This window comes from Labrus mixtus, chromosome 9, assembly GCF_963584025.1.
Source record: "Labrus mixtus chromosome 9, fLabMix1.1, whole genome shotgun sequence".
Classification (NCBI taxonomy): Eukaryota; Metazoa; Chordata; class Actinopteri; order Labriformes; family Labridae; genus Labrus; species Labrus mixtus.
In genome coordinates this window covers 4,662,163-4,674,262 of record NC_083620.1, presented here as the reverse complement: position 1 = coordinate 4,674,262, position 12,100 = coordinate 4,662,163, and the positions used below count along the sequence as shown (strand labels likewise).

Here is a 12,100-nt window from a genome sequence, read left to right as displayed (position 1 = left end):
ACTTTCTTTAGTTTTCACTTCCGCCATGCTCCTTTTAAAGCGAAATCTGGAAATTGCGAGACTCGTCTTCCACCTCCAGTCTGAAGCTTTCCCTCCTCCGCTGGATCAGAGAGAGAGAAAGAGGGAGAGAGAGAGAGAGAGAGAGAGAGAGAGGGAGAGAGGCTTATCAGGAAACAAGGTAACATTATTTAACATAAACCTAAAACTAAACCTCTAGTAAGCAGGACTTATTCTCAGTCTCTTAACTTGAAACCGGACGATAAACACTTTAGTTAAGTTGTTATTAGACCGTATGAGATCGTATGTGTCCTGTCTGTTACAGGTGACAGTAAGAAGGAGGAACTCGCCCTTTCACCAAAAGGTATGCTGAACGTTTTATGACATGACGGCTCTTTTTGTTTTTACATCGAGTTGGAGTTTACATTTGGCTTCATTACGAGCGGTTTTAACTTTTAACAGCTAGACTGGATATATAAGTCAGTAGGCTACATACAGTATTAACCTATAATTCAATTCTTCCTTGTCATCAATTCTTCCTTGTCATCAATTCTTCCTTGTCTTCAATTCTTCCTTGTCTTCAGTGAGCATTTTTGCATTATCCACGATTGAATTCTTCCCTCGACAAATGACCTCACTTCTGCCATTCATGTGTTTTAAAGGCTGTGAATTTAATGCTGGCTTAGAAGCCCTTTATGCAATATTTACATGTTATTGCATCATCAACTGGCAATAAGCTATTCAGACCAATTTGTTTTAACCAGGCTGTAACCATTTTTATTTCTGTAAAATGGGCATACTGGACGCATGTAATATCTTCACATGTAATCCAGGGGAGAATAATGGAAACTGTTTCATTTCCCTAGGGGCCCAAGCTCCATTTTAGTGTTTGAGACTATTTAGTACTGACTCATATGCCCCAGTAAAATGCACTGTAGATGGAGGTCGTGCTTAAAGATAATTAAAACCAAAGCAAATGCATTTTCAGACGGTTATATATTTCCTTTCAACAGTTATTTTGTATCAAAGATATGTCTATAAATGAGTCTAAATTTTGAAAACTGCTGACACGTTGCAAACAAATGTAACATACAAGGAACTAATGACTGGAGCCCTGAGGACAACAAGAATAAACAACCCTGACACATCCATTATAGCAAAATGTAACTTATTTGTTCTCAAAATATGTTATATAATAAATGTCCTATTGCAAAAACAAAAGATCGGGGTCAGGACATTTTAAGAGTGCTTCTAAAAATAAACAAAGTGTGTGCCAAAGTGATTTGAAATAAATTAAAGAGAAGAAAAAAAAGTACATAAACTTAAACACACAAACACAGGCATGATTAGGTTCATGCATCAGGAAATGCAAAATCATGTCAACATTGAAAACAGTGACGCAAATGTGAGTCATTGTTAAGACATTGCTTAAAGCTAAAGTGATCCATTTAGACTGAACCTGCTCTACGAGCTGGGCCTGGGTTGTGAGCAGTGATTTTCCCCTGCCTCCACAGCACAACTCTTTAGCCTTTGGATGTGATGTTAAGATCAAGTGAGTCTTCACCAAATGTCTGGACCAGGTTGTTGACTGCCTGCTGGTTGTGGGTCAGTTATACTAGTGCATCCACTACTCCACGTTTTGCCTTAAGGCAAATTGTATGGTATCAAGTTTTTTAGACAGGTGGTCACACACTGCTCTCTCCATACATTTAGACATCACATGGGTCGGGGTCACTGGTCTCTCTAGTCCTTAGGGTCCCTAGCGTGTGTCTTCTGGGGGATTTGGATTATGGTGGATTCCTTCCACTGTTCGGGACACACCCAGAATCCAAAACTGTGGGCGGCTGTGGCTCAGTTGGTCGAGTCTCAATCAGAAGGTTGGGGGTTCAATCCCCAGCTCTGCAGCCACATGTCTGATGTGTCCTTTGACAAGAAGACACTCAACCCTGTTTTTTCTATCTGCAGAGTAGTGTGGCTGCACCTTTCTCCTCTAGTTGTAAGCTGTGAATAGAGTCCTGGTTGATATCCAAGAACAGGGAGACATTATCAGGGAGCTGGAGGATCTTGAATTCCTTAAACATTCATTTATTTGTGACGCCTTCATGACAGGTTTATTGTTGTCTTTTCACTACAAAAAAGGCAAGAGGACCGAAAACATAATAATGAGAAGTCCGGTTAATTTGATTTACCAGGTTAGTTTTTATTAATAAACAACGTTTGTTTTAAATAACCAAAGGTTTTAGGCAAACTCCTCCACACTGTCTAAATTGCCCAAATATGTTCGCAACATTTCATGACAGAAATGTGACTAACGTATTTATAGACAGTGCTCTCTCTGTTGGAGCTTTTTGCATAAAAATTATGATCGAAGATCTTTAGCTTTGGTACTTTTCAACATGAACATTAATATGAGTGAGAATCTATGATTGACAACCTTACCTCATTCTGTGGAAGACACTGTGATTTACGCGTTGGCTAACAAAGAATAGCCTAGGCCACAGACTGGATCTTTGCCGACCCAGCTCCTCTCCAGCTCCACCCCGTGTCTAAATATAATCACTTACAGAAAACCAACATGAACCATCAGGAAGCCAAAAATGCTGAACTTGCGGTTCTGGTCTTTGATTACTAAGTATACAATCTTTTAAAAAGGTGTAGCTGTTTTCTAATTACAGTGCAATTAAGTACAAAAGTGTGTAAATATGGAATGATTGAGGTTTCATAGAGTGTAATCTCTGGTTTCTTATGACAGCACAGGTTAGATGTGTCTAATTTAGACATAAGTGTGTTTGATTGTCAACCACAAAAACACAGTATCTTTACTGTTTTACAGTTTTTGCCAAGAGTTATTCAAGTTTGTGTTTCTAACCTCAGACAAACACAAAGGGAAAGTCCCTCGGTGAATTGCCTCACTCATGATGTTTGCCATTTCCTTCATTGTTTATATTGTGGAAGTTGTTATCCTTCTTTATTGAACTAGCTTGGATCACAAGTCAGCCAAGTGGGTGTGTGAAACAAATGAGACAGTGGAGCGATAAATTGAAAATTAGAGGGAAAACCGGTATGGTGGGTGGCATTTCTACCATACAGGTGTACATAAAAGTCCTATTTACATATTACACTGGCCCACATGAAATCTAGAGCAATGTGGTAAGACCGCATGCCTCTACACCTTAATCAAACTTCAGTCAAACAAAATGTTGTAAATCCAGATCCACAAATTGGTGACACTCAAAAAGACACAGACATGCCCTGTAATGACGCACACAACTGTTTTCATTTATTGCTTTTTCACCAGGACTACATTATGGCTACCAATGGCTTCACCACTGCCACATTTGTGGATACATTTGAGGATGCCTTCTACTTTGAAGGTAAATGTTATTGCATACTTTTTTTTAGCAATCTGTCTCACATTCCGTTTTGAGAGACTATATTATAGTCCATGGTTTCTTTTGTTATTGATGTATTTTACATTATTGCTTTCTTCTAAACTGAAACCCTTGTAGCTTATTTGGTCCTTTTCAAGTACCTACATGCTCTAGAATGACAATAAACCTCTCTGCATCTGCATCCATGTTGCTTAGTGCTCATGATGGATTAATGTTGGGTCTTTGTAGTTAATATAACGAGTAAGGTCTTTTACCTGCTCTTTTGTAACATGACGATGAATAAGGTCTTTTACCCGCTCTTTTGTAACATGACAATGAGTAAGGTCTTTTACCTGCTCTTTTGTAACATGACGATGAATAAGGTCTTTTACCTGCTCTTTTGTAACATGACGATGAGTAAGGTCTTTTACCTGCTCTTTTGTAACATGACGGTGAGTAAGGTCTTTTACCTGCTCTTTTGTAACATGACGATGAGTAAGGTCTTTTACCTGCTCTTTTGTAACATAACAATAAGTAAGGTCTTTTACCTGCTTTTTTGTAACATAACAATAAGTAAGGTCTTTTACCTGCTTTTTTGTTACATAACAATAAGTAAGGTCTTTTACCTGCTCTTTTGTTACATAACAATAAGTAAGGTCTTTTACCTGCTCTTTTGTTACATGACGATGAGTAAGGTCTTTTACCCGCTCTTTTGTTACATGACGATGAGTAAGGTCTTTTGTTTGCTCTTTTGCAGTTTATCTTGAGATAACTTTTGTTATGATCTGGCGCTATAGAAATAAAGATTGATTCATGAATTGATTCCTAAATGTATCAAATACTCACCACTGTTTTTTACATGTTTGTATACTAATACTGAAATCTTGTCTCTTATTCTCCAATGCTGTCTTTCAAAGTGGGAGAAACAGGTAAGACAATACTTGATATTGTTTTGAAGAATAGAAATATACAGCCCAAGGCATTCAAATTGTTGAATATGTTTGGCTTAAGTTTCACCTCTTCCTCTATATCCTTATCTTTAGCATGGTATAAATGAGGTGTTTCATGTGGGTCATGGTGTCAGTTCTATATTATGTTTTTCCCCACCTCTCAGATAAATGTATGGATTCGGACGCCTTTGGAAAAACTAATAATTGCTGTCAATGTTGGATCCAAAGCAACAACAACAAATTCCTGATGTTGAGTGATGACGGGCAATTTCAAGCACAAAACTTGAATATACAGCAGCAGCAGAGCAAGTCTGGTGAGACAAATCCAGCCAGATCCAGTGAAACAGTGTTCTGTTATAAAAGGGGAATTCCAGTTAGATTACTTGTGTTGGGTCTACAAACCCCAATTTCAGTGAAGTTGGGACATTGTGTAAAACGTAAATAGAAAAACAGAATACAATGATTTGCAAATCCTTTTCCACCTATCTTCAATTGAATACACTACAACGGCAATATATTTAATGTTCAAACTGATAAACTTTATTGTTTTTTCACATATATTCACTCATTTTGAATTTGATGCCTGCAACATGTTCCAAAAAAGCTGGGATAGGGGCATGTTTACCACTGTTACATCACCTTTCCTTTTAACAACACTTATGAGGCGTTTGGGGACTGAGGAGAAGCTCTGTAGTTGTAGGTGGAATTTTTTCCCATTCTTGCTTGATGTACGACTTCAGTTGCTCAACAGTCCGGGGTCTCCGTTGTTGTATTTTGCGCTTCATAATGCGCCACACATTTTGAATGGGAGACAGGTCTGGACTGCAGGCAGGCCGGTCTAGTACCCGCACTCTTTCACTGCAAAGCCACGCTGTTGTAACACATGCAGAACGTGGCTTGGCATTGTCTTGCTGAAATAAGCAGGGCTGTCCCTGAAAAACATGTTGCTTAGATGGCAGCATATGTTGCTCTAAAACCTATATGTACCTTTCAGCATTAATGGTGCCTTCACAGATGTGCAATGTACCCATGCCACGGGCACTAACACACCCCCATACCATCACAGATGCTGGCTTTTGAACTTTGCCCTGATTACAATCTGGATGTTCATCTTCCTCTTTGACCCGGAGGACACGACGTCCATGATTTCCAAAAACAATTTGAAAAGTGGACTCATCAGACCACAGCACACTTTTCCACTTTGCATCAGTCCATCTCAGATGAGCTCGGGTCCAGAGAAGCCAGGTGCGTTTCAGGGTGTTGATGATATATGGCTTTCGATTTGCATGGTAGAGTTTTAACTTGCACGTGTAGATGCAGCTACCAACTGTGTTAACTGACAATGGTTTCCCGTAGTGTTCCTGAGCCCACGTGGTGATATCCTTTACAGAATGATGTCGGTTTTTAATGCAGTGCCGCCTGAGGGATCGAAGGTCACGGGCATTAAATGTTGGTTTTCGGCCTTGCTGTTTACATGCAGAGATTTCTCCAGATTCTCTGAATCTTTTGATGAAATCATGGACTGTAGATGATGAAATCCCTACATTCCTTGCAATTGTACGTTGAGAACCATTGTTCTTAAACTGTTGGACTATTTGCTCACGCAGTTGTTCACAAAGTGGTGAACCTCGCCCCATCCTTGCTTGTGAACGACTGAGCCTTTTGGGGATGTTCCTTTTACACCCAATCATGACACTTACCTGTTTCCAATTAACCTGTTCCCCTGTGGGATGTTTTTTGAGCATTCCTCAACTTTCCCAGTCTTTTGTTGCCCCTCTCCCAGCTTTTTTGGAATGTGTTGCAGGCATCAAATTCAAAATGAGTTTATCAGTTTGATCATTAAATATCTTGTCTTTGTAGTGTATTCAATAGAAGATAGGTTGAAAAGGATTTGCAAATCATTGTATTTTGTTTTTATTTACGTTTTACACAACGTCCCAACATCACTGGAATTGGGGTTTGCCAATAATGAAGATGAAAACGTTGTGTATTAACTTGATTAGAGTGCTGCAGGACAGGCTGAGATTGGGAAAATGAGCTGGAGCAGAGTATGTCCTACATATGTTCTTGTTTTCACCACAAACAGGCTCAGAGAGTTAGGGTGCATTCCATTTACCTTGGATCTTAGCAGAGGTGTGGACTCGAGTCACATGACTTGGACTTGAGTCGGACTTGAGTCACAGATTTGATGACTTTGGACTCAACTTGACAAAATCATGAAAGACTTGCAACTCGACTTGCACTTCAACACCAATGACTCGTGACTTCACTTGGACTTGAGCCTAATGACTCGAAAATACTTGAGGTTTTAATGTTATTTTAGGTCCCATATATAATTTCAAAAACAAAACACGGACGGAATCACAGAGTTTTACAATGAAAATATAATCAACTGTGAACAGAATATCGTGGGATTTGCCTCAATGTGGGTGTGATTTATTAAAAAACCCTACGTGTTTTTATAAAATATATGAGGAGTTTTACGCGCATTTGGTGTACCTGCAGCTTCTCGCTGCTGCTCCTCTTCTGTTTGCATGTTGCAGGAGGGAGCTGACACACACAAACACAAACACTCACACACACACACACACATGCATGCATGCACACACCGGAATGCCAGCCATCACGCGCATGGATGGCCTGGGCACTAGGCATACTACTTTTAAAAAAATAAAACAAGGTGAGCTAATTTATATTTTAAAATGTCTCAATTTCCTGACATGATCTAATAAAATGAGCCAAATCAGTGATCTGATCTAATGGAACACACCGTTAAACACAGAATTCAGTCAAATAAAAATGGAAAAAAATGAATTTAGGAAAGATAAACAAAACAGAGTCAGTCACACTGGTACTGTTATAAGTAGGCTAAATAAAATCAAGTAAGCAATCATGATTTGTGTAACTAACAAATGATTACTCTGTGAAAATGGCATTTCATTTGGTGAAGAGAGCTAATGACTTGTTTAGGACTTGAAATTCAAAGGTTAGGACTTGTGACTCGACTTGAGACTTGCCAGTCTTTACTTGTGACTCGACTTGAGACTTGCCTGTCTTTACTTGTGACTCGACTTGAGACTTGCCTGTCTTTACTTGTGACTCGACTTGAGACTTGCCTGTCTTTACTTTTGACTCGACTTGAGACTTGCCTGTCTTTACTTGGGACTTGACTCGGGACTTGAGACCAAAGACTTGAGACTTACTTGTGACTTGCAAAGCAATGACTTTGTCCCACCTCTGGATCTTAGAGCTGGGAATGACGTCACACCTGAATTAAACGCGTTCTGTTTGCAAGTCGGACAAGCAACAGGGTCGACTCCAGGAGTACCTTTGTTTTGACAGCTTATACCTGTTGATAACTAAATACTACTTGATAGTTTGGGCACAAAAATAACTTGACGACATGTCTACAGATAAAAACTGCACAATACTTTCAGTGTGATTGATTTATAATTACACAAAAAGAGGACTAAGCTGCTAATAAACACAAAAGTTACAGCTTACATGTTACTGTTGATGCACGTAGCAGCCATGTTGGATTTGAACTTGGACTACTGAAGTTGCTCTGAGTTTCCGAGTCGGAATTCCGACCTCAGGGGGGCGTTCCTGATGACATATCAGCAACTCTTTTTTTCTGACTTCCAAGATCAAATTGAACACACCATTATTTGAAATGTCTGAACACCTCACTCCCTACAGATATTTTTACCAAACCCTCAAAATTACATTTGATAAAAATACATTTACAGAATGGGAAAAAATTATATCAGGATTTATATTGCAGGGAAATAGAGCCTGAGTGCGATATAAAACATAACATTTATTACATTGTCCTATTAAATTGCACCCAATTCAGACAGTGGTCTGTCTTCGGTCCTCAGAAATAAACCTGCAAGGTGTGAAGTCAATAGGATGAGGGGTTAGCAAGAACATTAGAGGACAGACTAAAATGAAATAGATATAAATCAAGTGGATTTGATGCGACAAGCTGCTTTGTCCCCTCTTCCTTACCAAGTGTTTCTTTTAGGCTGCAAATTTCACTTCCAGTTTTACAACGAAAACCAGAGCGAGAGGCCAGGGAAGGCCGTCATTCTATACTCCAACAAAGACGGCAAAAATATGGTGGTGTCCTGCAGTAATAAGCATCAAGTGTGTCCGGAGGAAATGGTGAGTAAAAACAACTACTTTCACTAATCACTAAAAATGTGTGACGTTCCACCTCGAGTGGATCTGTTTTCCCTGAGCAGAGACATCTTCATTCCATCTGTACACATGCTAGAAGAAACAGACAGATGTGCTTGCAGCATATCCCTTCTAAAATGAACACTTACAAATGTTTTTTTCTCCATTAATTTGGTGCTAATTAATCAGAGAGAAGCTGATAGTGAGCTTTACCTTCATCCTGTGTTTCTTGCAAATGCTCATACAGAATATGCTCATATAGAATATGCTCATATACCATTGCGATTGATTTCCCAGCCCTAGCGTCAATGTGGTGTGTGTGACCTGGGGTGTAAAAAGCGCCAAAAAAGCTCAAGTCACATATTATGCAAAATACACCATGTTTTATAGTGTGTTTAATATGTGTTCGTAGTCTGTCTACAGACCCCCTATTCAAAAGTCCATCCTCTCTGTCTTTTGCCTGCTCCACTTTTCAGAAAAATGTGTGCTCAAACAGGTATTTTGGAGATTTTCCCTTCATGACATCACAAAGGGCAGTAACCCCTCCCCCAAGTGGTGACACTCCCACAGCTAGGTGTTTGTTCTGCCCTCTGAGTCTGCAGATGGTGGTTTCTCACCATTTCTTTATGGTGAGAAACCATAAACAGTTGGGCATGGAGCAAGAAATCCTGAGCCACCCAAGTCCTTCCAGAGAGAGGGCGTGGTCAGACACAGCTCATTTGCATTTAAAGCTACAGACACAGAAACAGCCTGTTCTGAGCAGAGCTGAAATAGAGGGGTTTATAGACATGATCAAATACAGGATCAGAGTGGATTTAGAACAAGAAACTTCACAGACATGTTTTAGGGAGCTCTGAGACTTATTTAAACTGGTCGAAAAGGACGATAGTATGTGATCTTTAATTGTGACAAGGTTATTTGTTACTAACTTTGCATTTTGGCAACAGTTTCTTAATGCTTTTTAACCAAGCAGGTACCACACGAGGAATAATGAGCCTAGACTTTACATTTGTCTGATGTTTACATGTCTACTAGGAGGCAGTGACATGCAGTAAATAGAAAATGGTTTGTGTTTCAGCAGGATCTTCCAGGTCACATTGAGGATAACAAAAACAAGGTCATATTCTACCGGGTGAATGTCACATCAACGTCTTGCAGGTACCTGTTTGAGTCGTCTATGTACCGAGATCACTACCTGGGGTTAGAGCCCGATGAGAGCAACCGCTCTCTGGAGAAACTGGTCCTGCGTCATAAAAGTAGCGATGAAGTGGATGAGTCGACCCAGTTTCTGACTTTAAAAATTTAGATGAATTCTGCAGTGTTATTTTCAATACAGTGTTTTTAAAATGCTGATTCAAGAAAACCAGAGTTTTTGTAGAATAGATGAACTGGGGGAAAAAGTGCAGTTTCACACTAAACAATCTGGTTAAAACATCATTTTTGTACCTTTTAATCGCAAAAAACACACATTTGGTTTAAGACAGAAGCCAACATGAAATGAGCATTAATGTCAGTCAGAAAACTTTGGCAACTTTATGTTGTGTCTTGGACAAAGTTTAACAGTATTATGGCCACATTAAAAAGAGGACTGACAATAGAGTAGTAATGCTATGAGGGAAGAAATATAAAGGAGAGGGACGTCTAAATCAAAAAAAATCTAAATCTCACAAAAATGGGGCAGTTTGGACCTCAGATGGTACAAAACATGACAGAACAAAGGGAAAGGAAACAAAAAACACATTTTTAAAGCGCTTCACGGACTTTTTGACAAAATGTTCTGTCCAGGCGCACGTTAACGATCCACTGAAAACGGTTCCGCGACCCACTTTTGGGTCCCGACCCACCAGTTGAGAACCACTCTGGTCTAAATTTTGAAAGGAGGAAACTAGTGACTACACACAGCCACTTCAAGGCGGGACCTGTCACTTCTCGTTCGCAACGAGGAGACTTTTTCTTTTTTCCTTTTTGTTGCTGTTGTTTTTGTTATTGTATTATTTAGAATCTGTAGGTCATTTATGTATATGTTTTTCTCATAACTTGACATTGAAAAGATACATAAATAAACTATAAACTATAAACTAAACTATATAGTTTATAAACTATAAAAATAAACTATAAAAAACTATAGAAATGAATTAAATATATTATATCATAGTCATAGTAATTTACAAATATAATACAAGCTAGTTGAATAGATGGAGAGTTTTTACTTAAAAATAGCATAGCGTCCACATTTTTTTTTTTTTCTGAATTATACTTTCCAATGTTTGTAATTATAATTTGTTTTCTGTCTGTTTTTTTATGTTCACCCTTGTCTTATCTTACATGTTCGGAATAAACAAATCAAATAAAAAAAATCAAATCAAGAAGTAGTAACAGAGAGCTAACAGGGGAGAAGGTGGCGATGTGAAAAGTCAGATTCAACATGGTGGATCAGCGCTTCAAAAAATAAAATTTTAATCTTGTAATTTTACTACTTCAGTCTATTATTATTATTATTATTATTATTATTATGAAGTCTTTTTCCACAGTGGCCCTAATACTCTGTCATGTAGAGTTTCAGGTTGAGGCATAAGGAAGAATTATTTTCATTGAAGTTTTTTCTGTATGAACAATTGTTTATAAATAAATAAAAAACGTTTCTTTACATTTTTAAAGTAGAGGAGCACATTGTTTTTTTTTTTTTACTATTTTCCTCCATGTTGTTACCAAAAAAGCAACATTTAACAAACCCTGTGTTTGGTTTTTGCTTGGCCCTAATATTTATTTTTACATTTGGATCTCGAAAGTGTTCAATAAGACATCAGATATGTATAAAGGTGTGAATGAATCAATCCCAGTTCATCCACTCAGTTTAGAACTGTGAAGGATATAATGTTATTTCATTAGGCTTTCATTTTTACTTCTAAAAACATTTTTCATTTCGATGTTTTGATGTTCATTTGAATGTGAAAAAGTGCAGTAAATTATATTTTTTTTACTTTTTGTAACCTTTCATATAACATTATCGTTTGTACTCTCCTGATGTTGTCGACTCTGTGATCATGTTTGGTAAAATAAAAAAAATTCAAAATAAAGTCCTTAAAGCCAACTTTATTCTGCTGAGGCAGGAAACACAACACTTTTCTTTCCACATCTCATTTTGTGCGTTTAATGTGACACGACATGAATTGAACAGATATCACATATTGATGATTGATTCAAAAGGAGCATTCGACAAACAAAGTGACAACAGACTGAATGCAGATTTTAAAGTGATCTGCTCGACCTGTAACATCGATTCTTGCTGTCATTATAAGCTGCATGCAAGGCGATGTGTGTGTAGCTAATAAACGCAGAGTAAAATGTTCCACGTTGACATCAACACTGGAAGCCATGTTGTTTTCTTCTCAGTGAACAGACTGCACTTGATATTAAAGTTTGCATGTTCTTGAATAAATGGAAGTGAATGCAAATTTTAAACAAATGAAGCCGTCTGTATTTTAAACATGATGCACAGCATGAGCCAGTCTGTTACAAAGCTCTTTATCTGACTGTCTCCGGCAGAGGACGGCAGCAGACCCTGCTGTGGATTACACACCGTCTCCTTACGAGTACACG

The 12,100-nt window shown here is 38.3% G+C and overlaps 1 protein-coding gene across 1 annotated transcript; it reads left to right on the top strand.

Moving 5' to 3' along the window:
• Positions 1-61: 61 nt before the first annotated feature.
• On the top strand, positions 62-11,745 carry LOC132980114 (interleukin-18-like). The gene is made up of 7 exons (XM_061046041.1): positions 62-178; positions 323-361; positions 3,296-3,371; positions 4,286-4,297; positions 4,483-4,632; positions 8,346-8,485; positions 9,579-11,745. The coding sequence occupies exons 3-7, from the start codon at positions 3,305-3,307 to the stop codon at positions 9,804-9,806; spliced, it is 597 nt and encodes a 198-aa protein (XP_060902024.1). The 5' UTR covers positions 62-178; positions 323-361; positions 3,296-3,304; the 3' UTR covers positions 9,807-11,745.
• Positions 11,746-12,100: the final 355 nt, after the last annotated feature.